The sequence below is a fragment of the Stigmatopora argus genome, chromosome 7 (genome assembly GCF_051989625.1).
Source record: "Stigmatopora argus isolate UIUO_Sarg chromosome 7, RoL_Sarg_1.0, whole genome shotgun sequence".
In the NCBI taxonomy this organism is placed as follows: Eukaryota; Metazoa; Chordata; class Actinopteri; order Syngnathiformes; family Syngnathidae; genus Stigmatopora; species Stigmatopora argus.
Window position 1 is genome coordinate 6610628 of NC_135393.1, and position 27434 is coordinate 6638061.

The following is a 27434-nucleotide window of genomic DNA, read 5'->3' on the forward strand; positions in this document are numbered from 1 at the left end:
ACACCGTACGAGTTGTACGACTCGTACGGTGTTTGTAAGGTTTTTGGGGGGTTTGTAAGGGGAATCAATAATCATTTATAAGGGCAGTTATCGGCAGAGGTTGGGGACTCTTGTTTCCGATTCACTTTCTGAAAAAAAAATAGCCACAGATAGCCTCAGAGGAAATAGCAGAATGTTTATGCAAGTATGAATGTCAAATTGCTTCCTTGGTGTGTGTGTGTGTGTGTGTGTGTGTGTGTGTGTGTGTTTGGAAAGGAAGATAGCATCAATGGCTGTTTTTTGTAGTCAACTCAAATAGGAGGGCATGTGTAGTCCAATTCTCTTTCAAGAAGATCAGAGGCTTAACAGAGCTAGGATTGATTTTTGCTAGTTGGTGTGTTGACTTATTATATGAACGTTGGACCCCCGAAGAGAAGAGGAAATGTTACATGGATGAATATCAACAATATTTTACTAAATGATGGGATTCAAACGATGGATTGTTTGTGGTGGGGCGTTGGGTGAGTGGCAAAACTGAGTGTTTTTTTGCAAATTTTACCTTAGCTTTAGATAATGCTAATCCTGAAAAGTAAGTATTGAGTGTAATTTAAAAAAGATACACATTTTATTTCTGTCATTCACTGCGATTGACTGGCAACCAATTTAGAGTGTACCCATTGTTAAACTCTTAAGTTCATACAGATGTCTGTTCTTTGATGCATTACCTCCTAAGACAAAAATGTTACATTTTTAAATACAGAAAAAAAACTGATTATTGGTGGAGATCTTACAGGGCAGAATTTAAACCAGGTAGCCCTTACCTTTAAGATCTAACAGATTTTAAGAAGCATTGCCTTGCTAAAAATTGTGTTTTAGCGTTTTTTTAGTCATTTCATAACACTTTGTAGCACAGTAAACTTTCAGGAAAAAATCAGTGTCTGCTTAAAACCACATCTGGTATTGCTTTTTTTTCTTAATGTTGACCTTCCGCTGACGGAAATGCAGCACATTATCAAAAAAAGGTGATAATTTGGGAGTCAAAATGGAAATTTGAGAGAACTTTCAAGAAAATAGTTATTTAAAAAAAGTTATTCATCATGGAATAAGATGCAATTTAGCAATAAGATTTTTTATTTGAATATGTTGCTTACAGAATGTAGTCCTGACCAAATTGGCCCTCGACCAAAGAAAGAAGATGGAGGTGTGAGGGTGAGTGCTGTACATGTTAAACGTAACAATCTTTCAAATGAACTTTTAATGATCTTCCAATTCAACTGAAGGCATTGATTAAGCGACGTCTGGAGAACAAGGCTAAAAGAAGTAGCAACACACAACTGAATCACATGGGATTAAACAAAGGAAGCAGGTACGGTGAATGCAAATTTTGGGAATCCTTCGTCAAAGCTTGGCTGCTTAGCTCTTACCCAATTCCCTTGTGTTGTGGAATTATGTGCATTCTTTAATCTTTTGGACCCCCCTTCTCTCCTACACACACACACTTGAATGAATATTTCATGAGTCCCAACCTGCATTTTAGCTGGATTGTATTATTCTTATTTTAGCTACTATTCTTCTCAGAATAGAAAGCACAATCAGATACCTCACTTTCTCCTGATAATTTACCTAGTTATGGTGTAGAAAGCCTCTTCATCTCCATTGTGACACAATTTCGCTCTACTCCATCTATTGTAGACACTATGGATCAAAGGAGTCTGTATCAATTCTAGTGAGTCCAGTTGGAAGTGTAGATCTAAGTGCAGATGCCAGTACCGTGGTCAGGCCAGTCCACAGCTCAATTTTGGGGGAGAAGTACTGTTTTGAGGTACTGCATATTTTTTCATTGAATATTGGCCTTCTAATGATACTTGTAAATGTCCCTCTTGTGTCTTAAAGTACAAATATTAACTTTGACTTTAACTTTAATATATTGTATTGCTCCTATTCTGCAGGTCATAAACTCTGAGAACACGCACTGTTTTGGTTGCTCCTCAGCTGCAGAGCGTGATCGTTGGATTGAAGACCTGAGAAGAGCTGCCCAACCCAATAAGGTCACCAAAGTATCCAATTGGAGTTATTGGTCCCTCCAAAATGTCTCTTACTGTATGCATCTGTCCATAGGATAACATTGAGCGCACAGAGAACTCCCTAAATCTGTGGGTTATGGAAGCAAAGGATCTGTCACCCAAACGCCATTATTACTGTGAGGTCCACTTGGATGGGACTCTGTTTGCCCGTACCACAACCCGCCCTGCTATAAAAGCGTCCAGTCGCTCCAGTCCCACTGGGGACAGCTCAAATAGCTCTTCAGGAAACCTAGGTGGCACCGCAGGTGTTTCCGGGGGCTGTCAGATATTCTGGGGAGAGTTATTTGAGCTTGACAATCTTCCAGGCATCTCCCAAATCACCTTGCATATATTCCGCGAAGAAGACCCCAAGAAAAAGCGCCATTCTCGAGAAGAGTACAGTATGCATCCACTGGGTAGTGTGAATATTCCATTAGCTGATATCCAAGGGAGGGCCTATCAGGAAAAGTGGTATCTCATCATTCCTTACAAGTTCTCCGGAATTGGGAGCACCAAAGATCTGGGGCCACAGGCTTCTCTTCGCATCAAGGCCCGTTTTCAGAAACTGCAGGTTCTACCTATGGAAAAATACAAAGAGTTTGCAGAGTACACAACTGTGAATTATGTAGAAATGTGCAGGAGCTTGGAGCCTCTTTTAAATGTGAAAGAAAAGGAGGAGCTGGCTGGGGCTCTTGTGCATGTGCTGCAGAGTGTTGGCAAGGCAAAGGTAAAAATGTAGACACATTTGTTCAAAATGTTTTTGTTTTTTATGAAAATGGATATAATGTATTCTTTTGGGGCACGGAAAAAACATGCTTAAGCACTTGCAGAACACCAATGCTCTCTCTTAATTGTCCAAAAAACACCATACAAATACATCTGTACTGCCAGACTCGTGGCCGGACGTTTCGTAGAAAGACGTTTGGTCCCCGGACGTTTGGTCCCCGGACGTTTGGTCGACCGGACGTTTGGTCCACCGGACGTTTGGTAGAACGGACGGGCCGTCGACCGGACGTTTGGTCGCCGGGTTCGCTCGCTGTCAAATTATGAGAGCGAGAGAGAGAGAGACAGAGAGTTTACTGTTGAAAGCGAGCAACCAGGTAATCTCTTGCTCTCAAAATTATAATCATGAGAGAGAGAGAGTCCGTTCTACCAAACGTCCGGTCGATGCCCCGTCCGTTCTACCAAACGTCCTGTCGACCAAACGTCCGGGGACCAAATGTCCGGTCGACCAAACATCCGGGGACCAAACGTCCGGGGACCAAACGTCTTTTGACAAAATGTCCAAGTGCCGTCAGGACTAACATGAATGTAATGGTTATCTGCATATAAGTTGATTTCAAGTGTGATGTTGACATCTCTAAAAAGGGTAATAAAGACCATCAATTTTTAAATTGCAACTGATATGATATATGATGTTCCAGGAGTTTCTTGTTGATTTGGGCGCCTCCGAAGTTGAACGCCATGGAGAGAAGGAGGCACTTATTTTCAGAGAGAACACTCTTGCCACTAAAGCCATTGATGAATATATGAAGTTGGTTGGACAAAAATACCTCATCGACACACTAGGTAAAATATCTTAGCTCAAACTGGGTTCCTTTAATCAGAAATACTTTTGCTGTGCAGTAATTCTTATTCTTTTCAGGAAACTTCATTATTCGACTTTATGGAATGAGGGACAACTGTGAAGTTGATCCCCGTAAATGTAATGTCTCCGAACTATTAAACAATCAGAGACACTTGAAGGAAGTGTGTGACGAGGTTGTGCAGAAAATTATTGACCTCCATGGGTAAGATAATGAAGCTCAGGAAAAAAACATTATGAAAAAAATATTGATAAGTAACTAACTAAAAGAGTTTCAATATCTTCAGACAATTTCCTGAAGAATTGAACAAGATTTTCTCAAGTTGGACAGAGCTGTGCAAAGACAGAGGAAGACCAGAGATTGGTCAACGTCTCATCTCTGCTTCCCTCTTCCTTCGCTTTTTGTGTCCCGCTGTCCTCAGTCCATCACTTTTTGGTTTGACACAACCGTACCCAGAGCAAAATACCCTGCGCACACTCACCTTAACTGCCAAAGTCATCCAGAACTTAGCAAACTTCACTCTGTGAGCACTTTCATTTTTCCCAACAGTCAAATTATGCATAACTTTTAAACAGCCCAGAGAATTTACCATTCACTCTTATTTTACCCCTATATTGTTTTTCTGCAGATTTGGTGAGAAGGAGGAGTACATGCTCTTCATGAATGCATTTTTAAAGCAGCATTGGGATAGAATGAGGGGATTTCTCCAAACAGTATCAAATCCATGCAGTGAGGTCCAAATGAGCTCGTTTGATGGCTATGTGGATCTACCTCTGCGATTGGCAGTGTTGCATAGCCTGCTGGTTGATATCATTTATCAACGGGATCAGGTAGGAGCCAAGAGGGCGAAATGTGATAATAAGTAAAGCAGTATGAAAAACATTCATGCAACATTCATTCATTCATTTCCTTAACCGCTTTTCCTCACACGGGTCGTGGAAGGGGTTGCTGGAGCCTATCCCAGCTGGTACTCGGCCGTTTGGTCGCCGGACTTTTGGTCGCCGGTCTTTTGGTCGCTGGACGTTTGGTCGCCGGACTTTTGGTCGCCGGTCTTTTGGTCGCCGGACGTTTGGTCGCCGGACTTTTGGTCGCCGGTCTTTTGGTCGCCGGACGTTTGGTCGCCCGGAAGGTTAGTGATAATTACCATTTAAAATTGTTGCTCAAATTCCCTAAATAAATGTGAATTATTATTTAGTCATACTTAATGCCCTATTAATTATTAGGCTAAAGAAAAGCTCCAAATTTCCCGTACTTTTATTGTGTTTTGTTGGAGAACTTGTTAAGACCCTGACGGACATCCCTTCCTAAGGGGACAACTCATGTACATACAAACTCTTATACAATCACACGTCCGCTCAGTGAAACTGCTCAGGGCCATTGTTGGCTTTTATTGATGCGTAGACCGTTGTTTTACCTTGTTTTGTCGCCGGACTTTTGGTCGCCGGACGTTTGGTCGCCCGTTGTTTGGGTCCGGGCGACCAAACGTCCGCGACCAAATGTCCGCGACCAAACGTCCGCGACCGAACGTCCGCGACCGAACGTCCGCGACCGAACGTCCGCGACCGAACGTCCGCGACCGAACGTCCGCGACCAAACGTCCGCGACCAAACGTCCGCGACCAAACGTCCGCGACCAAACGTCCGCGACCAAACGTCCGCGACCAAACGTCCGCGACCAAACGTCCGCGACCAAACGTCCGCGACCAAACGTCCGCGACCAAACGTCCGCGACCAAACGTCCGGCGACCAAAAGTCCGGCGACCAAACGGCCGCTCACGATCCCAGCTAACTACGGGCACCCTGAATTGGTGGCCAGCCAATCGCAGGGCAGATTCTTGCAACACTGGATGGAAATATATTTTGTGATTACATTACATTACAGAATCTATAGTCTACAGAAACATTAGTGTCCCTGACCTTTTTTTGGTGGGGGTGTGTAATGATTAATAAAAAAAATCATAATTAAAGGAAATTTCATAAATTAATATAAAAATATGTGAACAAACAAAAGAAAGGTTTGTTGTACTTTGACTTTCACAATATCTCCTGCCAAGAGAGTAAATATAGTGTGTGCTGTGGCTGGGTGTGGTGACCTTAAATGCGTTTCTGTGACTTCCTCGTGACCAATGTGTTATAAACAGCCTTTACCTGTTACACGTCATAACCAGGATCACCATTGATAACAATTGTTAAGGCCAATGACTGACAGGGGCCCTGGTAAACAGAGAATATGTTCAATTTTTCATCTTTGGTTTGAGATGAGATTCTTTTTTACAGCCGCGGAAAGATCTAATCTATCAGTTTCATTGTCATTGGAAAAGATAAATGAGCTGAATACTTTGTTGCAATTCTGAATAAATATTTTTTTCTTCCAAATGTATTCTTAAATTACGTATTACGTAAATTACGATTGTAACAAAGTACCCAAAAGGATTCTCTTCTTTAAACTGGATTAGATTTGTTTGTATTAAATTATTTTATTTACAACTGACAAGCAAGTATATCTGACAATACAGCTTTTTCTCTGGTTACCATATTTTCCGGACTATAAGTCACACTTTTTTCATACTATGTCTGGGCCTACAACTAATACTCAAGTGCGCTTATGTATGTTATGTATGTGACTGTTAAGTTGATGTCTTTTTTTTAAGTTATACTTATCTGAAAAACATATGTTTACAGATGCCTATTTAGCCGTTTTTCCATTTTAATATTGTTACTTTAAAATTACCTATGTTTGTTTTTCTTTTGTAATTTAAAAAAATTAATAAAAAATTGCACTCCCAAAAGCGGAACTTATACTGCAGTGTCACATATATATATATATTTTTCCACTTCATTGCACATTACTTGGCTGGTGTGACTGGTGTGACTCACACCCAGGTGCGACTTATCGTCCGAAAAAATATAGTACTTTTTTTTACTGTTTCTCTGAAATTGCATGTTTAGTGTTGGCTTTCCATGCAGTTGACATAGAACATTTCCGTTCAATAGGAGACAATAGAGAGATTGCATCCTCTACCTTTGATTCTGAACCAGATCACAGAGTCACTGGGCCCTGAGATAAATAAGATCACAATTAACAAGTATGTTTTCTCTATAATCTATCATTTGTTGTTATCATACTTTTGTAAAAGTGCCAGTTGTGTTCTTTCTCAAAGCCCAAGAATACAGACCAAGCCAAACTATGTTCCTCCAAAAGATTTGGTCAAATTCAGCCCTCATCAATCATCCCTTCAACAGCTGCCTCAGGCTGTTAAAAGGTCAGATGGGTACGTGGGTTAATGTTAACGTTCATTCATTTTGCTAAGGCTCATCCCCACAATGGTCGCAGGGAGTGCTGGTGAGCACATGTTAACAGTAAAAAATATTTTGTATAACACCATGGAGTGCAGGCCCGGCGGCTTGAGTGGTTACCACGTCAGCCTCACTGCTCTGGGGTCCTGGGTTCAAATCCAGAGTTTGCATGTTCTCCCCGGGCCTGTGTGGGTTTTCTCCGGGTACTCCGGTTTCCTCCCACATTCCAAAGACATGCATGGTAGGTTGATTGGACACTCTAAATTGCCCCTAGGTATGGGTGTCACTGTGAATGGTTGCCCGTCTGCTTGTGCCCTGTGATTGGCTAGCCACCGATTCAGGGTGTCCCCCGTCCCTGGCCCGTCAGCTGGGATAGGCTCCAGCATTCTCTGCGAACCTAGTGAGGATAAAGCAGTTCAGAAAATGAATGAATGAATGGATTGTGATACACATTTTTAAGGAAGGATAAATGGATTTGACCATTTCTGTTAATACACTCCAAATTCATGAAGATATTTTTGACTTGAGTTTATTAATTTTGCAGAGACAACAAAGCTCAGAGAAGAAATCCAGTCATTAGGACCCAAAGTGCTCCACATAGACGTCCTGAAAAAAGACTGAAGAGGCAGGCAAGTTCTGAAGCTCTTCCCACAGGCAACCAAGATTTCGAAACACAAGAGCCCCTAATCTCATCACCAAAAACTGTGAGTGTAATTATGTGTATATATATATCATCTCATCTTCATTTTCTGAACCGCTTATCCACACAAGGGTTGTGGGTGCGGGGGGTGCTGGAGCCTATCCCAGCCAATCGCAGGGCACGAGGAGACAGACAACCATTCACACTCATAACTAGGGGCAATTTATAGTGTCCAAACAGCCTACCATGCATGTTTTCAGAATGTTATAGAAATCCCACACAGGCCAGGGGAGAACATACAAACTCCACATTGGAGGGCCGACCTGGATTCGAACCCACGATCCCAGAACTGTGAGGCCAACGTGCTAATCACTTTGATGTCTATTACTATTTTCTTGAAGAATTAATTTTTTGAGCTTGACTGACTGATAATGTGACTATAACAATAAGTGGTTAGCGCATCAGCCTCACAGATCTGGAGTTGAGGGTTCGATCTGTGCCTGTAGTTAGCTGGGATAGGCTCCAGAACCCCCCGCAACTCTTGTGAAGATAAGCGGTTCAGAAATTGATTGAATTAATTCACCTGTCTATCAGAACGAGGCAATCAAACCATGTGCACCAGTTCCCTGGATTAAAGATACACAAAACCGCCAATCCAGAGAGACAAAGTCTAAGCAGGGGGAGTTCAGTGCACTGGATCGGGTATGTCATACTTGCTTTACAAAGCTTTTATATAATGTCCATGATTTATGGATTCACAGGCTTTAAAATGTGTATCTGTAGCATGCCCGGGAATTATCTGAGGTTCGCCAGGGGGTCGACCAGGTGATGGAGCGTGAGCTGGAAATGGCAAAACGACTGGAGGACTTCATTAACCAAACTCAGGACCAGAATGCAATACATCAGGCTGAAATGAATGAGCTCCGGAATCTGCTGGCTGTACGAGAGGAGCAGCTTGCTAGCACCACCTTCAGGTAGAAATCAACTATTTCATTTGGTCAGGTATTGCTTGAGTTTAGCCATCATTCCAATGAATATGCTCAATGGAAATACAATTACACATTCAACCGCTAATCCTGACAAGGGTTGCGGGGGTGCTGGAGCCTGCCTATCCCAGTTACCTACGGGTACAAGGCGGTGGACACCCTGAATTAGTGGCCAGCCAGGAGACAGACAACCATTCACGCCGATACTCAATACTCATACCTAGGGGCAATTTAGAGTGTCCAACCAGCCTACCCTGCATGTTTTTGGCATGTGGGAGAAAACCGGAGTACCCAGAGAAAACCCACGCAAGGTCAGGGAGAACATGCAAACTCCACACAGCGAACATCGACCTGGGATCCAACCCATGACCCCAGAACTGTGAGGCAGATGTGCTAACCACATATCCACTGGGCCGTCCTACAATTAGCCATTGATGGCAAAATCAAGTTGATACTGTTGTATTCATATGCCTCTACTGTCTTGGCTTTGGACAGGTTGGGAGTTATTGAGGAAGAGAGAGAGGATGATATGCGCAAGATCAATGTTGCAATTGCCGCAACTGAGCGCATGAACATATTGGTAAGTTGCCCCAATACAAATGAACATACTGTATGTCAATTAAAAGTTCTTTTTTTTGTCCTTAAAAATTCTCAATTAGGAATACTAGTATGAACAAAATGAGAAATAAAGTTAATGAGTTAATGAATGAAAATTTTTCTCAATGTACTTTCAGGAGGAACAGTTTGCTAGCTTGATGAAGGATATTGATCAACTCACTAAGATGAGCAACTATGAACAAGCTGATGAAAAGTAACAAACTGTCAGTAAATGATCATTTATTTCTGAAGGCTTGCCACAGTTTTGTATAGGTGGTGTTCATCATAAATAAGTACAACTCCCCAAGCTTTTATCCATTTCCCAGTGTAATCAACTTGACTAAAATTGTCTTTTCTCAATATGATTGACATAAAACATAAATTGGGGCCAAAAATAAGATATGTGTGCTCATATTGACAAATGGTTACCAAACCAGTGTACCATGAAGTTTTTAAAACTTTGTTCTGGCATCAAACGCTTCTTTTCTTGTTTATTAACGTCAAGGACCCTAGTTACAATGGACGTCTCAACTCTCAAGGGAGGGGTGGGAAACAGAAGTGAGACGTCAAATAGTCAAAACAAATGAAGGTCATGTGCAGCCGAAGGATCTCCTCCACATTCCAGCAGTCCAAGTGGATTCGGCTTCCCTTTTATTTAGTCTAATTAAGGAGCAAAGCATTTACTTTGTTGCAAGCAGTAGTAAGCGAAGCACTTTCTTCATTGCAAGCAAATATATAACCGTAACACAGTAATTTAGCCAAAGTATTAGACACAGTCATTTTTGTGATACATTATAAATCTATTCTGCTGCAAACTACAACCACAAGGTCGAGCCTACAGTGTACATGTAAATCTACCTTTTATGAGAAGCAGCGCAAAAGTCAACCAATATACTATGTGATGTTTTAACAACAATAAATATCAATTATTTTGCCTAATTATTGAATACAATCAAACACAGTAATATGCATAAGAACATTCTAAAACCCAAATATTTTGTGTGATCTCTTTCCCATAGTAGAATATACAAAAAGACATTATTGGGGGTCCACACAATGCAGTGGTTATTCTGCCTGACTTTGGTGCAGGCAGTCTGGGTTCGATTCCCACTCAGTGGAGATGTGATTGTGAGTGTGAAAGATTGTCTGTATCATTGTGCCTTGCGATTGGCTTGCAACCTGCTGCCCCTGGTTGGCTGGGATAGCTTCCAGACCCCCGTGAACTTTGTGAGGATAATCATTACGGAAGATGAATGAACACTATTGGTCAGAAGCATGGTGTGTTCTTACAAAATATCTATATCTGTTATTCCTCAATCCATCAAGAACCAAAAAATGTGATTTTAAAACAATTTTAGGTGGCAGTAACAAGTCGCCCTGAAACGAAAATGGAAACCTGTTAAGGGTATTGCTGAAGCCTGTATATATCCTATGATAAAAGGACAGCTGTGACAAAGAGCTATACTAAAAAAATGCATTGAACAAAAAGGATTTTGCTTAGGTGGAAATTTGTCTAGTAGTAAAGTTAGCCATGTTCCTATTTCTCACGGGGCAGATAGCACAGATGTTGGCCACATTTATCAATTTCATCAACAAATGTGGTCACTGATTTACAGTATTTAATGTATATACTGTAGATGCTAGAATAACAAAGACATACTTAATGGTTACTGTAATGAAGTGTCCCTATGGCACTTCTAAACAGTTTTTGTGCAATTCCAAATAATCAATCACTTGCATAAAAGCAGTGGTGGGCTGTCAGGGCCTTCAAAGCCTTCTCTGCTGGCCTAAGAAATATCTGAATCATATATTATATTTTGTCCATTAATAATTGTTAAATAATTCCAAATTGTCTGTTAGCTTCCTTTCATTGCTTTTCCCCCTGGTTGCACTGCTTCCAGATGTGTATTTTCATATTGAGGCATTTAACCAATCACATTTCAGCCATTATTTGTTGCCAGGGTCAGAAATCTGCCTCAAGGCCTTCACAATTATTCTGCAGGCTCTGCTGCATTAAACAAGCGTCGATAATACTGTTGCTTTAACCAATCAGATATCGAGTTGGCAACACCACAATGCTTTGTCGCAGGCGTATGGATACGTCATCGCTTTCACCAACTATGATTGGCTAGTGATTAGCCAGAGCTACCAAACTGTATCTGGAGCTCACGAGCTGCACAAGCAAATATATTGTTGTGTTGATTTAAAGCCATTTTCAAGACGGACTATGCCAGAAATACGACAGGACAGGCTCGACTTTCAGCATTAGCTTCGATGGCGATAGAAAAGAAGAAAGAAAGAAAGGAGGATGGATATTGTGTACAGTTAAAAAGGATTTTTGGTGAGTAAAATATGGCTATATTCCTAAATAATATTTCAATTGTGGGCCCGGTTCTGATATCTGAAAAGCTCCAGTGTTTGTATTTAATCACTAAATGGTGCTAGGAAGTGGATTTTCCCCCATTTTAGTGCAATTTTTGCCTTTTCGCCATTGACGTCCATCGCTGTCTTTTCCCGGGAAAATCACCCCCCGGCCCGGTTGTAATGTCTGAAAAGCTTCAGTATTTGTATTTAATCATTAAATGCTGCTAGGAAGTGGATTTTACCCGTTGAAGGCGCTACGAGAAAATGCACGGACCGCCACTGCATAAAAGACATCATTGAAATCATGCATGTGTATTCATTCATTTTCTGAACCGCTTTATCCTCAAGGTTTGCGGTATGTGCTGGAGCCTATCCCAGCTGACTTTGGGCACAAGGCGGAGGACACCCTGAATGGTGGCCAGCAAATCGCAGGGTACGTGGAGACAGACAACACATTTGCATTCAACAATAATAAAAACATAAATAATAAGTTATGCTGACATCTGTTATGCATCAGTTTTATAACCTGCCAAAAGTACTATTTTAGTATCACACGGGCTCACTTGTTTCTTTTATTGCCCAGTGTGAAAATGTCCTTCACGATGAGCAATTCTTGCATAAGGGTTTGTAAAGGCAAAAAACAACCTCATAGAACACACCTTAGTATTATAACCTTTGGAATGTATTTTAAAAAGACCTGTGTGAGTCATACTATAATTGGTTTATTATGAAATGAAACATGGAAACCAAATGATTGTGAGTGTAAACAACTCCCGTCGAACCCCTATTAATGTAGGGTCATTTAAAAATGTTCAATCATTTCAGTGAGGTAAATAAAGCAAGCTCAAACACGCAAAATAAATATTTTAAGAGGTTCAGAAGTTGGGTGAATGAACGAACGAAAAAACGAATGAATAAATGAAAAAAAAAACGTTTTTATTTTAAAAAATGTTTGTTTTTTAAACATTTCCAATATTTGATCAGTTTTAATCACAAATTGGATTAGTTACTTAAATCAATAAAACTAATTAGCAATCAAGAAAGTAATAGACATTGTATTTTTGATCATTTTGAATTGATGTCAGTAATGACTACATCTGCATGTATCTGAATAACTGTCAATAGTTTTTTTATCAAATACTAGATGTCTTTGAGTAGGCAAGTTTGAATACTAGTTAAAAAAAAGATAAAATAAAATATTGAAAATGAAATAAAATAAAATACTTAAAATAAATTAATAGAGGGCAGTCCGGTAGGGCGAGTGGCTAGCGCATCGGCTGCCTCACAGCTCTGGGGTCCTGGGTTCAAATCCAGGTCATGTCCATCTGTGTGGAGTTTGCATGTTCTACCCGGGCTTGCGTGGATTTCCTCCGGGTATCCGGTTTCCTCCCACATTCCAAAAAACATGCACGGTAGGCTGGTTGGACACTCTAAATTGCCCCTAGGTATATGTGTGAGTGTGCATGATTGTCCATCTCCTTGTGCCCTGCGATCGGCTGGCCACCGATTCGGGGTGTCCCCCGATTCAGGGTGTCCCACACCTCTGGCCCGGAGACACCTGGGATTGGCTCCAGCACCCCCCACGATATAGCAGTTCAGAAAATGAGATGAGATGAGATCAAATAAAATACTTACAATCCAAAGACATGCATGGTAGGCTGATTGGACACTCTAAATCAGGGGTGGCCAAGTCCGGTCCTCGAGAGCCCCTATCCAGTCTGTTTTCCATATCTCCCTCCGCTTCCACACCCGAATCAAATGATCAACTCATCAGCAAGCTGTCCAGAAACTTCATACTAATCCTGATTATTTGATTCAGGTGTGTTGGTGAATGGTTGTTTGTTTCCTTGTGCGATTGGCCGGTCACCAATTCAGGGTGTCCCCCGCCTCTGGCCCGAAGTCGGCTGGGATAGGCTCCAGCACCCCCAGCAGTTAAGAAAATGAGTTGAGAGAATACTTAAAAAAATAAAAAAATAAATGACGTCTACCGAGTGTCACGTGATAAAAGACTCCGCACTAAGTTTCGATTCATGAGAAGAGTTTCGCCTCTCCCTCCTGCCTCACTTTTGGAGCGTCATCATGGCGGACGTGGACACCCCGGAGATGTCTCTGCTCAGCTTAAGTGACGATCTGACATGCAGTATCTGCCTGAGTACTTTTGACTGTCCGGTGACCACACCATGCGGCCACAACTTTTGCCAGCAGTGCCTGCTCGACACTTGGAAGGAAAGCTACAGTTGTCCACAATGTCGTACCCAATTCTACGTCAAGCCGGAACTAAAGAAGAACACCGTCCTAACTGCCGTGACCGAGGCCTTTAAAACCCGCTCGGCAAGCGTAGAAAATACGTCCAAATGTCCTACCGGAAAAGGGGCTCCAGGTCCCGTCGTACGCTGCGATACGTGCATGAAAGCCAAGGCGGTGAAGACTTGCCTCACCTGCATGGCGTCCTATTGCGCCGAGCACTTGCGACCTCACCGCGAGAACCCGGTTTTCGGCGTCCACCAGCTGACCGAATGCGTCGATAACCTGTTGGAACGCATCTGCCCCGATCACCACAAACTCATGGAGATCTTTTGCACCAAACACGATTGTCTTATCTGTACGCTTTGCCTCCCGGAAATGCACAAAACCTGCGACTTCATCCCACCTGAGCAGCAGAGGGCCAAGCAAGAGGTGTGTAAAAAGGATCACTCAGGTCCGATTGCCTTATGAGGATCGGAATCGGGGGGGAAAACCGATTGGGGTTTTGAAATATGTTTATCTGTTTTGGACTCACTGGCTGCCATTGACGCTGATAGACGTCCAATCTGTTCTGACGTCTATCGCCATCAATGGCAGTGGGACGTGATCACTTCATACCAGACCTTGCAATTGAAATGGATTTGATGTTGGTAACTGTCAATGAAATTACTTTGCAAGAATTAAAGCCTTCAAACAACAACAAAATTGTTAAAGTTGTTTTAGTGTATCTTGACATCCAACCGTGCTTTTACGAGGGTGTTGTTTTTTTTAAAAATACAATAAAGCCCATATGTTGTTTAAACATAAAACATGTTTAATTCAGTGCTGAATGAGGTTTCAGAAATAAATGGGTAAACATGTACTTTCATGTCACTTGATTAGTTTAATTTAGATTTTTTTGCGTGGAACAAATTGCAATTATCATTTTAAAGTGTAATAGGGATCGAACTGAATCATGACTTGTGAAACGGGGTATGAATCGTATCCCCAGATATGAGGCATGCACACCCCTACTAATAATCATCCAACATGGCTTCAATGTTGGATCGTTTTTTTTAAATTCAAATTGGTTAGAGAAAATACATTGTGATATTTTTCATCCAAAATACATTTCCAAAGCAATGGATCTGGTCTCTGTATTGCCAGATCCACAAATTCAGGTGATTCAGAGTCGACTTGCATGGAAAAATATGTGATCGGGACATCCCTAGACTGTAATTTAACTGTACATTCTTGTGAGGTTCTGCGTTCTCTGGCCTTCTAGTTTGGGATTCTTCTGGCCACAGAACTGAACCCAAACCACCTCAAAAACATGTTTATTAGTGGTTTAGAGTTAGTTAAATAATAAACCTTTTATTGCTTAAGTAATCTCCTCAATGATTATTTAAGTGCATATTCTCATTCTCTTCGCAGTCCAACTTGAGACAGAAGTTGGATTTTGTGGACCAGAAGATTCAAAAGAATCAAACTGTTGTATCACAAATGCAAGAAATTCAGCTTGGCCTTAAGGTAACTTCACACTTTAATTGTGTACGATGCTCATGCACGCAGGGGTGTCAAACATGCATCCCGCTCGGGTTTCCATTCGGGGCACTGTGAACGAACGTTTGTTCACCCCTCCCAGTCAAAATGGATTGGATGTCTCGCACCTTCAAAGACATAGGTTGACTATTTTTGCCAAAAATGAAGTGGACCGGCCCACATGAGAACTAGTTTGCATAAATGTGGCCCACAAACCAAAGTAAGTTTGATATCCCTGCAGTAAGGGTATATACAGTTCTAGGAGTACAATGTTACAATTATAATATAATGTTAGATTATGACACAATTCCTTGAATTTTCTGAAAAACTTGGAAAAAGTGACCAATGTTCCAGGTTCAATATTATCCGCCCAAGCTAGTGGTGGTGAACAAGTTAGACACGAAGAGCAAAAATGTTAAGCTGTGAGAATTAAAGAGACACACGTCAGAAGCGGCATAAAAAATATAATTTATAATTTGTTTTGAATGGTCCCTGATGAATTTGAGTGTGTATTAAGAGAGAATAAAACATGAAACAAAGCAGAGAGCCACAGTATATACAAAATATGATAAGAAGCAAAGAGCCGCATTCGGCTCGAGAGCCATGTGTTCGTCACCCCTGGACTAAGCCTTGTGGCTGAACGGTCTGTTTGTTCAGATTTTAGAAAGAAACCCTTTCATAATATTCCATGTAATATTGTGTGTGAATCATTTGTGCTCATATTCCAGGGCATTGCCACCAGCAAGAAGAAGGCTATTGCACACGAATATCAACAGATCCAAGCGATGCTGGCCGCTGAGGAGCGTGCCGCTATGAGCGAAGTGGACCAGGAACTGGCGTCTTCCAACACAAAGCTCAGGGTTTTGATGAAGAAGTTTTTGGAAAATATCAGTAGCTTGAGCACATCTAAAGCAGACATCCAAAATCTACTTTGTCAATCACAAACCATGTCATTTCTGCAGGTAAGAATAATGTTATCCTGGGAGCTCTGTGCTAATTAGTGTACTGCAAATGTTCATGCTAGTGACGAAGCAAACGGGAGCAACATTGTACACGAACATGGGGGCAATATCCAGAATGTACTTCTTCTATGGAACGTCGGTAGTATTGTGAAATTTGTGTTTCACTCTTCATAGGTTTCAATTTGCTTGCCCAAAGCTGCCACCTTTGATCCTCACACTCCTCGAATCAGTTTGAGCTCCAAAATATTGACAGCAAGTGAGGAGTTTGCAGTTGATCTGAAGCACCAGATGCGTTACATTCTGGCTCAGCCTGTTATTGCCAGACAACCGATGTTTAAAACGGGTAAGCTTTCCGATGAGAGCATTTATTCCAAGATATTAAATATCTGTATTACTGTAAAAGTGACAGGTTTTTACCAATTAAAAATATAAGACGGATCAATCATTCCAAATTATTTTTGTGCTGTGGGGCAACACCTATCCATGACGTGTCTAAGTGATTTGTTTTAAAAAAAGTGGTTGCACAAGTTTGTACACCCTCATAAGTATGTGTTCGCCGTTTAGAATCTAGTTGTATTCAAACTCATGTTTGATAGCTATCCACCCGATTAATTATAGGGCATCTGATTTTTTTCAAAGGTTTTTGTTTTAGTTATATATTTTTCTACCATAAGCATGAAATACATTTTTTTTTAAACTTTTTTTAAATGCCCAGGTACGTTTGAAGAAAAACACTAATTTCATTGTCATTTAAATAAATCAACTGTTGGAGTTTGGGACTGAAATAGAAAATGTGGCAAAGTTGAAGGTCAAAACGAAATATTTTCTTTGTTAGAGGAGAACATCTTGAAAAGCTACCCGATAAACAACATTCCTTTAGCAGCCAAGGCAGACAAGTTCAAGTCTGACAGGAAGACACCACAAAGTGAGCAAATATGACACTGTATTAGTATATAACTAAACCAAAAGTCATATCGTATAATGTATTTTCTTTAGAAAAATTCAATAAGGCCAAAGCACACATGGAACCCAGCAAAATAGGAATGCAAAAACTGTCTTGTTCTATGGAAAACCTGTTCAGTGATTTGAAACCAAGACTCAGACCTCAACCCTTCAAGACACCTCAGCACACAGAAAAAACAGGTACACTTTGTCTGCATGAATACCTACTGCGCTTATTGTGATACTACCCCATTGGTATGAGATTTTTTTTTCAGCATTTCTGTCCTCAATTCAAACAGCCAATCGCTGAAGTGGTTAGTCTAGGTCAGGGGTCTCGAACTCAATTTACCTGGGGGCCGCTAGAGGCCGAGTCTGGGTGAGACTGGGCCGCATCAGGATTTCCACAAGAAAAGCACTGATAAAACTTTCCAACGTTATCAAATATCTTTATTTTTTAACAAAAAATAATGAATTAAATAAATTAACTTAAAGATGAATAAAAAATAAATCAATCAGTAATATAAAACCAAATAATACTAATGAGCATACAGTAGATATACACTGGCTGGCTAAGTAGAGAAAATGAATTATTTTTATTCCGTTTCAAATGTCGGTATTAACAGCTCTTTAACCTTTAACTTTCTGAACTTGAATGGAACATTGAACATGAAATATTCTGAACACAGCTTCTTTTGCCTACTCCTTGCTGCTAGAGACCTGGCAGCGCTTCTTCTCACATAGTCACATTTGGCTTGAGGGAGGAAGCAGTGGAGACCCTCAGTAGAGCTTGAAGATGCTCATCAGTAAGTCTGGACCTGTACTTGGACTTATTGAAGTTCAAGGTGGAGAAGAGCTTCTCACACAAGTATGTGCTCCCAAAAAGGCACATGGTCCGCTTGAACCTTCGGGAAAGTTCAGGGAAGCTGGGGGTCAACTCTCTCAAAAATTGCCCAAGCTTGTCTGCTTCTCCACTCACCTCCCTGAACTTGGCTTTGAGTGCAGAGTTGCACTGCAGGTCAATGAGCTCCATTTGAAGCTCAGGAGGGGCATCTTGCACATCAAAGGAGAAGGGGTCCGCAAAAATTTGAAATGTGGCTTTGTGTGTCTTGAAGTCTGCAAATCTGTGATCAAATTCCTCCTGTAGCTTCGAAATGGCCTCAACATACTTCTCACCACTGAATGGTGTACCTGCATCCACGAGAGCCTTGCATGCTGGGAAATGGCAAAGGTTTGCCTGAGAGAGCTGGGCTTTCCATAACACAAGTTTAGTGCAGAATGCTCTCACGTTGTCATAGGCAGCACTGACAAGTTGCCCCTGGCCTTGTAGCTTCTTGTTCAGTACATTAAGCTCATGTGTGATATCAACAAGAAAAGCCAAGTCCATGAGCCATTTGGGATCACTTAGCACAGGATCAATCAACTCACAAACGGCGTAGCTAGCTTTGACTGCTGCATTACTGTCTTTGGTAGCCTTCTTGAAGAGATCCTGTTGCCTCAGAAGACGTGTTTTAAGACTGGCAACCTGGTTGGCTCTCTCATCTCCCTGGTATTTTTCATACTCCTCAGCATGTCTCATAGTACAATTACGTTTCAAATTGTATTCCTTGTGCACCGCAACTTTTTCAGTGTAAATGAGACACGTCGGGGTGCCCCTGTGTTCAACAAAGAAATATTGCACTCCCCACTTTTCTTGAAACTGTCTGTGCTCATCACCGACCTTTCTCTTCACGGCAGGCTTTGAAAGAGACATCTCTGGGGCTCTGTAATATGTTTTTCCACTTGGAATGAGTCTCGGGTTGATCTTTCACATTCAGTCGCGCGGGTTTGTGGCGCATGTGCACTTTCGCTCTCCGTTTCAATCGCGGAGATGGCTACAGACACTGACACAGGCTGGATCACGGATCATAGCGCCTCATTCAGTTCTATGCTGAGAGCAGCGGAGGAGTGTGCGCGCCGAGCGGAGTGATCGGCCTCACGGCTTCTCCTCCGCCCAGCTGATTGGAGGAATGAATGAGTGAGTGAGCGAGGCACTGGACAGCCCGGCCGATGTCCCGCCCCCCAGAGCCGTATACCTCACCGTGATTGGTTCATTCAGCTCCGAACCAAAGTTCCCTCTAATTTTTTGTTGGTCTGAGCAGAAAGACAACCTCCCTGAGCGCACTGAGTACCAGTGTGAGCGACATCATCGGTACTCGGATGATTCGCCTAAAGACGTTTCGCCGACGGACGTTTGACAGACGGGCAGGTCGCCGAATGGACGTTCCACCGAACGTTCATTCGGCCGAACGGAGGTTTCGCCGAAACGGGATTCGAACGCTCGCCCCGCCGGATCGTGTGTGTACAAGTTTTTCAACCTCGGCCCGCAGGCCATATACGGCCCGTTAGGATTTTTAATCCGGCCCGCCGCCGGTGTTGTCCAAATTATAGTAAAAATCAATGTTCGTCTACCTTCAATGGCAGTCCGGGAATAAGCACTCTTGGGCAGGCAGATGTAGCAGAACCGAGCCGTAAAATGACAGCAATCGGGTCAAATCCATCCTAAAACAGCATTTAATGATTAAATACAAATACTGGATGATATCGCGATGGAGGCAAAAAAACGTCTATAGACGTCCATTCGCCAAACGGCTCAAAATGCTCTCAAATTCGGTCAAATCCAGCTGAAAACAGCGTTTAATGATTAAATACAAATACTAGTATTTGTATTTAATCATTAAACTAACAAATACTAGTACGACCTGTCCGTCTGTCAAACGTCCGTCGGCGAAACGTCTTTAGGCGAATCATCCGGTCACGACATCATCATTGCTCGCTATCGGCACACCAGTATCACACCTGCCACAAGCAGGTGCATGTCAATGTTCCCTCTAATTTTTAATGTAAAACATGCTGTAAAACAAGAAAAACATGAGTGGGCAGAGCTACTGCCACTGGCTGCCACTTAAACTGTGCCATCATGGGGAAAGGGGTAAAAAAAAAAAAAAAAAAAAAAAAATTAAAAAAAAAATTTAAAAAAAAAAATCGATCTTTCATATTAAGACGAGGGCCGCAAATTATCGTCCCGCGGGCCGCAGTTGGCCCGCGGGCCGCAAGTTTGAGACCCCTGGTCTAGGTCAAATCTCCCTTGCTCGCTCTATCCCTCTCTCGCCAGTCACGTGGTCCCATGTGGCCATGTGATGCTCCTCGTGGTGCATCCGCTGGCACAAGCTGATGTGTGTTTTGCGCCACCCTGGCTGTAAAGAGTTGTGCATGTAGAGTGGGTGGTGAAGAAAGAAAGATATAATATAAGACGAGTGCGTCTGCCATGCGTGCTGGCTGCAGAGAGACTCCTCAGTGTCTCGTAATTTTAAAAATGGAAGCATAGGTAAATACTAGGTGTATCACTGTACTTTAGTTAGTCAATGTAATGATGTTGCATTTGTGCAGTAGCAGTATGCAACAAGGATTTATTGTGGAGTTCAGTTTAACTGTTTTTTTTAATATATGCTGCCTATTTTCCCCTCAAACAAACATCCATTATTTGCCAAAGTGAGCAAATATGACACTATATTCTCTAACTAAACCAAAAGTCTACAGTAATCCCTCGAATATCGCGGTTAATGTAGACCAGACATGGCCGTGATAATCGAAAAATCGCGAAGTAGGGTCACCCTTATTATAACTTTTTTTTTATTCAGTGCTGAGTCCGAGTAGGAAGAGTGGCTTCCACTTATGAGTTTCAGCGTGGATTTTCACTTCTTCTTTTTTTAATAATTGATTGCGGAAAAAACTCGCAAAGTTGTGAATTCACTATAAGTGAAGACGTGATAATCAAGGGATTACTGTAATGATATAATGTATTTGAAAATGCTTTGTTTAGAAAAATTATATGAGGCCAAGGAACACCAGGTACCTTGCAAGATAGGAATGCAAAAATTGCCTCCCTTTTTGAAAAACAACCTATTAAATGAAGTGGAACAAAGACACGGATCTCAACCCTACGAGACACCTTCTGAGCTCACAGAAAAACCAGGTACACCTTGTCTGCATGAATACATACTGTGCATATTGTGACACTACTCCATTGGTATAAGATATTTTTTCAGCATTTCTGTCCTTGTTTGTCTCATTTTTGCTTTAGAAAAGGGCAGCCTTACCAACGTTATTGGCGAAAAAAGATCCGACCTGCTGAAGTGTATGTCTATGCATTCATCTATTTTTATCACCGTACTTGGCCTATTAATTTTGTCCCTATTGATCCACAAATTCTCAAGCCATCCTTGAGCATGCCATTCCCAAATTACAAGCCACAACAAACTGCTGATGCCGTTTGAATTCCTTTCAAAACCAAACCTACAACAGATACCAAATCTCTTGACAGAATGGCTGATACATTAAAGTATCCAAGTCCCCTTGCATGGTATTAAAATGATGTGATGGAAATAATTTTCCTTATTTGACCCCCTCAAAAACTATTGGTGTAGACTGAAATCATTGAGTTTTACGTAAAAGGTGGATATGAGAATGAAATACACATGGTTTATATGTAGCCTTTATTATTTTTTAACAAATTGCCAATAATTTTGGTTTGCAACATTTTTCAAAGCAAGTGAAGTAAATTACATAAAATTTCAGCGGTCCGAGGTTGTGTTATAATATTTGGCCCCGTCCAACTTTTTTTTTCTTTCATAGCTTTTAACTGCTGCCTATTATATTTTTTTGCTTGTTAGTGGCTCCATTGTTGTCTTTATTAGGTATATGCTTTAGCATTTGTATCCCTTTCAGTGACAGTTATTCGCATCGCAGTGGACTAGTATGAATTTACTCTTTCTAACCCAAAATCTAAATAGTATGTAGTGTTTGAATAATCAGTTTATCAGGACACGTGGTCTAGAACAGGAGCACAGATGTGGTTGTATATCAAAACCTTTCAAATTTGCTTTTTTTGTTTTAAAGTCATCTTTAGCCTAAAGCAGTGTTTTGATTTCAGCACTTTTGGGGAGGTTTATGTCGCTGAATTGTCATCCTCCACGTTTTATTTTCTATCTGGCCTTAGCAATTTGATGGTTTTGTGCTGTTTCTGAAATGAGATGGTTAAACTGGTTCAATATTATGAGGTAGTAGAGTGATACCTCTACTTTCAAAATTAATTGGTTCCAGAAGTTTTTTCATAACTTGGATTTTCTAAGTAAATCATATTTTACATTGAATTAGCATAATTCGCTCCACAAGCTATAATGCTAAAACCTGAACTCTAATAATTCTAAAAATATACCAATTTTGTATGAAACATGAATGCTAAACAAAGAGAGCAAAATATAAGAAAACTACCGTATTTTCTCGCGTATAAGCCGCACCCTTAAGATCGTTGAATTTTACAATTTCTCTCTCTCGTATAAGACGTGCCTTGATTCACAATTTTCACCTCCGTATACATGGTTTTAATAGGGAGTACAAATGTGTTACTTTGAAAGGAAACTCTTAAGAAAAATCATTCCATGTGGTATTTTTGAGACACTGTATCCAAAAGGTAATAAGTCTAGCTTGACGAGAATCTAATGCTTTTTAATAACAGAAATTACAATTTTCTTACCAGAAGTTTAAGATGTTGTGGCGGCCATATTGCTTCTAATGTCGAAATATCTTGATTCTTTCGATGGTTCAGATTACTGCAATAGTTGACACTTTCGAACAAGAAATAAAAAGAAAATAATCAAAGCTGAACTTTATTTTATTTTGTTCTCACAAATGTACAATAATTTCCTTTCTGTGTTCCGAAAGGGTGTTGCCTGCATGTAGACAAATTCAAAAACGAAGTAACATGAGCAGTACAACCAGGAAGTGCGTCCGTAGCGGTCTAGTGTTCACCAAGTCTCTGGGTGCAATAATAGCATGAGATACACATTACACAGGTATCAAGGCTGATATTTTAATGATCGACTGCAAGACCTTGATCAGCCTTAACTATTGGGATGTGCTGACATGGTAAACACTACGAACACAGCTATCAAGGCTACTCGTGTCTGGCCAGTCAGAGGACGTTTAATTACGGTAACAACGTTTTATGCAAGATGTTTTTTTTTTTTTAATTTCATTCATAGATGTCAAAATACATTTTTGTTCAGCGTTTTATCGATTTATCTTTTCTCTATTTTGAAATAAATGACCGTGCCAATCGCATTGTCTTGTGGTATGGCGTTTGCCACCTTGCAATTTCATGCATGTCAAGTCGAATATAAGCCGTACCCTGGATTCAGTCATTTTTTTTCTGACAACTCCGGATTATATGTGAGAAAATATGGTATTCGAGCCATTAAAATGACGCCACAACCAAATGATAACAACCCAAAGCACCTCCGTTCAAACTGAATTTTAAAAAAATCATATGTAGAAGCATTCGTAAATAGTAGAGGTCTTTTGATCCATTCATTCATTTTTCTGAACCACTTTATCCCCACCAGGTTTGTGGGGGGAGCTGGAGCCTATCCCAGCTGACTTCGGGCAAGAGGTGGGGGACACCCTGTATCGGTGGCCAGCCGATCCCAGGGCACAAATAGACGACCAATTATTCAGCCGCCGGGCCGCTGTACTTTAGTTAGTCAAAATAATGATGTTAGTTTCACACTAGCAGTATGCAATAAGAATTTATTGTGGAGTTCAAATTAGCTGTTTTTGTTTAATATATGCTGCATGTATTTCAGATGCAATACTTTCCCCTCAGAGAAAAATCTTTTATTTCCCATTCATTCTCATGGGTAATGTAAATTAGTTTAAATACTAAGTGTTATCATTTTGAGGTTATAGTTTGTAACAATTAAAACTATTAATTTATCTAATCGTAGTCATTTTTAGCCGATCATCAATTCCCCCAACGTAATTCCATTCACTGTTAAAATCCTAGATGAGATTAAAGATTAGACAGTATGGTAATTTCACCCTAATTTTAACGACAATTTTCTTTTTTTTCCCTATGCTAACAGATGGCACTGCAATCAGTTTTGATCCAATGACAGCGCACAAACGCATCGCACTAAGTGAGGGCTTCACTAAGGCATCTGTGTCAGAGCAACCTAATGCTCCATCATACATTGACTGCCCCGAACGCTTCTCTGTCTGCTCGCAAGTACTCGCTTCACAGGGTTTCAGTAGCGGGTGTCACTATTGGGAAGTTACGATTCAAAACCACAACTATACTGGCATCGGGTTGGCTTACGGTAGCATTGACCGTAAAGGTCCCACCAGTCGGCTGGGCCGCAACGCTAAGTCTTGGTGCGTGGAGTGGTTCAACGTCAGTCTGTCATCTTGGCACAACAGCAATCAGGTTGTGCTCGCCACCCAGAAAAATTCGAAACGTATCGGGGTGTTTATAAATTGCACTTCGGGCTTGGTTACGTTCTACAATGTAGCAGATAGAGCCTATCCCTTCTACTCTTTTGTGTTCCCCTTCACTGAAGCAGTGTATCCAGCCTTCTGGATTTTCGATTCTGAGTCTTCTATTTCATTGTGCAAACTGGAGTCCCGAAGAACACACTCGCCAGACAACATATCGTAGTGCTCTGTCATTATAGCTTCTGCATGTGGTTAACCAGCCAAAAGAAAATCCTTGTTCCATATTTGATATAATAATAATGTAATTAAATGGTTAAAATTAATTGCTCAAATGCTAAAAACATGGGAAACATTCCATCAATGAAGACCTGATATTATGCGCAACTCAGCAATGTTTTACTGCTCATAACATAGACTACAGTCTTCCCTCGATTATCGCAAATTTACTTCTTCATGCTGAAATTCATAAGCGGAATCCATGTCTTCTGCTTGCTACTGGGACTCGGCACAGAAGAAATTTTTTTATTTATTTTTTAACTACATAAAAATGTGAAAACCCATGCTGAAACTTGTAAGCGGTAGCCACTCTTGCTACTAGGACTCAGCACTGAAAAAGAAAAGGGTAGTTATAATAGGGGAGACCCTACTTCGCGATTTTTCAATTATCATGTCTGGTCTAAATTAACCGCGATATTCGAGGGATTTGCGAACTGGTAAAAGCAAGCACTAGCTTCTCATACCCGTTATTTACTGTCCATTTTGCTTGACTTTTAAATCTTAAATCTTCATTGGGATCATTTGTTCAGGGAATGTAGAATGAATGCATTCATTTTTGGGGGGATTTGTCGTTAGAGTCATGGCTAAACTAACCTATTCAATTGACAGACTTTGAGGAAGAGGTTGGGTTTACCCTGCACTTGCCAACAATTGCAGATCACCGATAGTAATAGTAATTTAATGACCTTAACTTAAGTCATTAGTGATATACACCTCACACACCGGTTTAAAGCCACTTTTGGAATCAGTGTTGTGTGTTTCTCCTAACTATGATTTTTAACATTTAAACTTAATCGAATGGACAAATAGAGGTGAGACTTGTCCGTTATTGCCGATAATCTATTTTAAGAGCCGATTAACTATGGTGAGGATCTCCAAATAATTCCTCCAGGAACCAAACCACTGATGGGTGCGTGTTCCAAATAGTTTTGCTTTATGTCATACATTCACTCAAATGTGGGGTGGGTGTTCATTAAATTAATAATAAAATAATTGAAAAAAAGTAAAATAATAATATAAAAAATCATGAAATGCTTGAAATGTAGAACACGAGTGCTCATGTAAACACCATGTGGATTGTGTATGCCTCGTGTTTTCATACAAGAAATGTACAAGGCGGTCTCTGAATTTTTAGCAGCAGAACAGTTGCTGGTTGTAGCAACAAACAACACTTTCCAGTTCTGGAACAAAAAGCATGTTATGAATTTCGCACGTCTACAAAATTTCTGGCAGGTCTTAATTTCTGAATTGGGAAGATGTTATTTCCACTTAAAATCCTAATCTTCATGCATATACTCTAAATCAAGTGACTTGGAATCTGATCGAGACAATCTTAAGTGGTAAATGTAATGCGCTAGTGGATATAGTAAAGTGACACACCAAAAAAGTTAAGGTATGAGGAAACGTACTAGGGCATGTTTGGCGATTCCCGTTTAATATCCATGTGTGTAGTTATTGAACTTTGTCGTCAAATTGAATATTCTGGTTGATTGTTGTAGATGTTTGCTTTGCTATGCATTGCAGTTGTTGATGTATCACAAAATTACAAGTCTCATTTGTAACAGCATCGGCAAGTGAGTGAGGAGTATGTTTCATGTTGCATAATTTGTTGTTAAAAAGGTTTTTGGTTTCACTAATCACCCATCACTATGCTGTCTGTCTATTGATTGAATAAAAAAAGAAATGCATGGTGATTGATAGGATTTAGTTACTTACTACTAACTTTTTAAATAGTTGATCAATCTTTTTTTTCCCAATTCACATTTTCTGAAATCTTGCAGAATTGATTAATGTCAGGAACTCTGATTTTGGTGGGCCCTTCGTCTACATTTTACAACATTACTATACATTTTTCAAGAGTGCAACATTAGATATGATCGAGTGGAAGCAGTGCAAGACTGAGGTCTTGAGCAAGTAGTTCCAGATGAATTTCATAATATCCGACCTTACTGCGGTCAATGAGGAATTGCAACAGCAGATTTTAAGAATGTTGTTGCAGTTATGCATGATCATTTATCATTTGCTACATTTGGTAGGCTTTGCCTGAATTTGAATGTGTTAGGTTCATCCAATTGTATGTTTATCCTTAGGTTTTTCCAATTCAGCTTTCAATAAAAAAGGCATCTGTAGTCACATCACATTTAATTCTTGCAAGAGAGAATACATCCGGCAGCTCGCCCCACCCAAGATTATTCTAAAGAGCGGCATTATGTCCTGCCTATTTAAGGCTTCAAATCAAAACAATTACAAGGTTATCGATTCCATTTGCGTAAGCAAGAAACAAAACAATTCCATATCAAGCGTCACAAAGGAAAAACAATATACAAGTTGATTGATAGCCATCCGTTGAGCCAACAACAATTTAAGCGTCCTTCGCCGATCTTCCCTGTTGAACTCGCATCTGGGGAAGAGGTCGACGTGTATCTTCCAGTAATCAGTCCTCGGAGCAAGAACTCAGTGGATTGTTTTATGTCCTTTCGAACTCGTATCTCTCGACCTTGGCGTAGGCGATCAACACATATAACTATATTGTTTAATATAGTTACACATTTAGGATGAGCATTACTATTCCTAATAAGCAAATATATTGATTAATATAGTAAGCATGTATATTATAAGGCTTTATATTCATTGCAAACACATTTATAATAATGATTACCCCAACATTCC

General features: G+C 40.7%; 2 protein-coding genes across 3 annotated transcripts; both read left to right on the forward strand.

Annotated features, from left to right (window-relative positions):
- Positions 1-448: 448 nt before the first annotated feature.
- Positions 449-10086, forward strand: rasal3 (RAS protein activator like 3). Of its 2 annotated transcripts, XM_077605695.1 has the most exons (17): positions 449-500; positions 1133-1188; positions 1260-1345; positions 1672-1801; positions 1929-2027; positions 2098-2769; positions 3467-3611; positions 3688-3832; positions 3915-4151; positions 4257-4458; positions 6622-6713; positions 6789-6899; positions 7469-7628; positions 8159-8266; positions 8348-8538; positions 9046-9130; positions 9285-10086. In XM_077605695.1, exons 1-17 carry the CDS (start codon positions 458-460, stop codon positions 9363-9365), a joined length of 2643 nt encoding a protein of 880 aa, XP_077461821.1. In that variant the 5' UTR covers positions 449-457; the 3' UTR covers positions 9366-10086. The 2 variants fall into 2 exon arrangements, with proteins under 2 accessions (XP_077461821.1, XP_077461820.1); XM_077605694.1 differs by lacking the exon at positions 449-500 and having other exon boundaries at positions 519-1188.
- A 3257-nt stretch (positions 10087-13343) lies between these two features.
- trim25 (tripartite motif containing 25) lies at positions 13344-26479 on the forward strand. The gene is made up of 9 exons (XM_077605701.1): positions 13344-14187; positions 15169-15264; positions 16005-16238; positions 16413-16581; positions 17074-17163; positions 17235-17381; positions 21040-21192; positions 21301-21354; positions 24140-26479. Exons 1-9 carry the CDS (start codon positions 13591-13593, stop codon positions 24709-24711), a joined length of 2112 nt encoding a protein of 703 aa, XP_077461827.1. The 5' UTR covers positions 13344-13590; the 3' UTR covers positions 24712-26479.
- The last annotated feature ends 955 nt before the right edge of the window (positions 26480-27434 follow it).

Coding starts and splice junctions, on each gene's coding strand:
- rasal3 (XM_077605694.1), top strand. CDS start 1,087: ATGCAATTTAGCAATAAGATTTTTTATTTGAATATGTTGCTTACAGAA. Junction 7,629..8,158: donor TAATCTCATCACCAAAAACT/GTGAGTGTAATT, acceptor CCTGTCTATCAG/AACGAGGCAATCAAACCATG. Junction 8,267..8,347: donor AGTTCAGTGCACTGGATCGG/GTATGTCATACT, acceptor GTGTATCTGTAG/CATGCCCGGGAATTATCTGA.
- trim25 (XM_077605701.1), top strand. CDS start 13,591: ATGGCGGACGTGGACACCCCGGAGATGTCTCTGCTCAGCTTAAGTGAC. Junction 15,265..16,004: donor AAATTCAGCTTGGCCTTAAG/GTAACTTCACAC, acceptor CTCATATTCCAG/GGCATTGCCACCAGCAAGAA. Junction 21,193..21,300: donor TGAGCTCACAGAAAAACCAG/GTACACCTTGTC, acceptor TTTTTGCTTTAG/AAAAGGGCAGCCTTACCAAC.